The sequence below is a fragment of the Citrus clementina genome, unplaced genomic scaffold, assembly GCF_000493195.1.
Source record: "Citrus clementina cultivar Clemenules unplaced genomic scaffold, Citrus_clementina_v1.0 scaffold_6, whole genome shotgun sequence".
Classification (NCBI taxonomy): domain Eukaryota; kingdom Viridiplantae; phylum Streptophyta; class Magnoliopsida; order Sapindales; family Rutaceae; genus Citrus; species Citrus x clementina.
In genome coordinates, this window is record NW_006262139.1 from 21,296,907 (window position 1) to 21,298,843 (window position 1,937).

The 1,937-nt window shown below is 36.3% G+C and overlaps 1 protein-coding gene across 1 annotated transcript in view; it reads right to left on the reverse strand.

The window, feature by feature from the left end:
• The window catches only part of LOC18039957 (E3 ubiquitin-protein ligase UPL7), a 9,405-nt gene that overhangs the window by 6,070 nt on the left and 1,398 nt on the right, over positions 1 to 1,937 (reverse strand). The window contains 1 exon segment of the mRNA XM_006430281.2: positions 797 to 1,593. Within this exon segment, the coding sequence (XP_006430344.2) occupies positions 797 to 1,593 (797 nt within the window).

Below are 1,937 nucleotides of genomic sequence, written 5' to 3' on the forward strand. Positions count from 1 at the left end.
GTCCTCATGTTTTGAATTTACTAGAGATATAGAAAGTTGCATCAAGAGAAAACTAGAAGATTTAGAAACTTGACGAATTACTATTAGAATACAATATACAAAACATGCCAAAAATTAATGGAATTATTGTAGGACCAACATGTGCATTCATTAACACAACGAAAGCAATGCATATAAAACTGAATATCTGGAAAAATGCTCTGGGCCACAGTTCACAATTTCATTTTATAAAGTAACTAGGCCTAGTATTTACAGAAAGTTCAAGTCTGCGATAGAAAGTGGTCACTAGAAGAGATTATCTTTCTCACAATAGTCATAGAATTTGACAAGCACAAGGCTTCTCTAAAATTCCATTGTATAGATGAGGAAGTCAACAAAAATGTTTTGGGTGGCCATTGCTATGACTGCAACCCACCGTAACTTAAATTTTCTTTTCTTGATGCCCAGAAACCCCTCAACCTTTTGTTGTCCACAGAGTTAACTGAGGACCACTGCTGGCCCATACAACCTTGATAGTTGGTAGTCACGAAACTTGTATGATACGTCCAGCATAGGCATGCAAACGATGTTTGAATCCCGGAGCTCTTTGCTGAATGCATTTTTCTTTTACAACTCAGCTAACCCCTCGTGGTTCCCAATAACTTAGTCAAACTATGTCAAAAACTCTCAAGCATATGAGATCAGCAATTCAGCTAAAGAAATGTGCAGGAATCAATCACTAAGTTATAGCATTCACGCTGAAAAGTTATCCATAAGTAGCACATTAAAACATGAGATAACCTTCATGATAACTTTATATAACAAAGGGATAAGGATTCAGTGTTGAGGTGAGTTTTTGCTGAGCACCAAATTAATGGTTGCTAGGCAAGAGAAGTAAAAAAAAAATTAAAACACAAAATAAATCTTGACAGTTGATTCTTTGCTTAGAGCTCAGCACTGAATCCTAATCCATAACAAAGAGATCATTCAAGAACTTTAACTTAAATTTAATGAACCTTACCAGAAAGATCTGGAAGCATGGTGACAGAATAGACTGGTGCTTCAGAGCAGGAATGAGAAAAGCTGGTAGACGTTGAATAAACCAGGGAATTGTTAGTAGACACAGACAGTACTGCTCAGCTGCACAACACATATCCAACTGACCAATGCTGCTAACATCAAAGTTTGTGATATGAAATGGCCTTAAAGCTAACGTTACTGCACTTGCAGTTATCAAGAATCTCTCATCTGTCTCGACAGTACTGTTTATTTGAGAGGAATAAGTAATGTCTAATTTGTCAATGTATCTTCTAATAGACATGTAAAGGTGACTATTACAACTTCCCATAAACCAAAGTAAATTCTTCATGGCTGTATCAGCATCCCGAAGCATATCATTACTTAAACTCTTCCACCCTTTCAGATCAGTTAACACAACAAGAAAACGCAGAGAAAGAATTGTAAGACCAACAATACACTGACTCCCCGCATGTGATTTATCACAATGTGCAAGAATAAATGAGCAGAGAGAAATCAGCTTCTTTGCTTGATAATTCCATGTTCTTCTCTCTTGAAGTGTACCCGTCGCCAGGGAGCAAAAATTCTTCCTAGAATCTGAGCAACAGACATATCATCAATGGGAAAGTTATTTATGAAAGGGACATGATTAAATAAAGATTAAAGATTAAAATCGCATAGATGACCATAATGGACAATGAATACAATTTTTTTTTTTGTCGCGGGGGGGGGGGGGGGGGGGGAAAAAAAAACCGGCCCCCCCAACAAAATTAATTTGGGGAAAAAAAAAAAAAAAAAAAAAATTCTAAAATCCCCCTTTTTGGTAAAAAGGAAAAACCCGGGGGGAAAATTTTTTTTTTCCCCCCCCAAAAAAACCCCCCCAAGGGAAGGAAAACATTTTAATTAAAAAAAAAAATTTTTCCGAGGTTAAAATTTTAAAA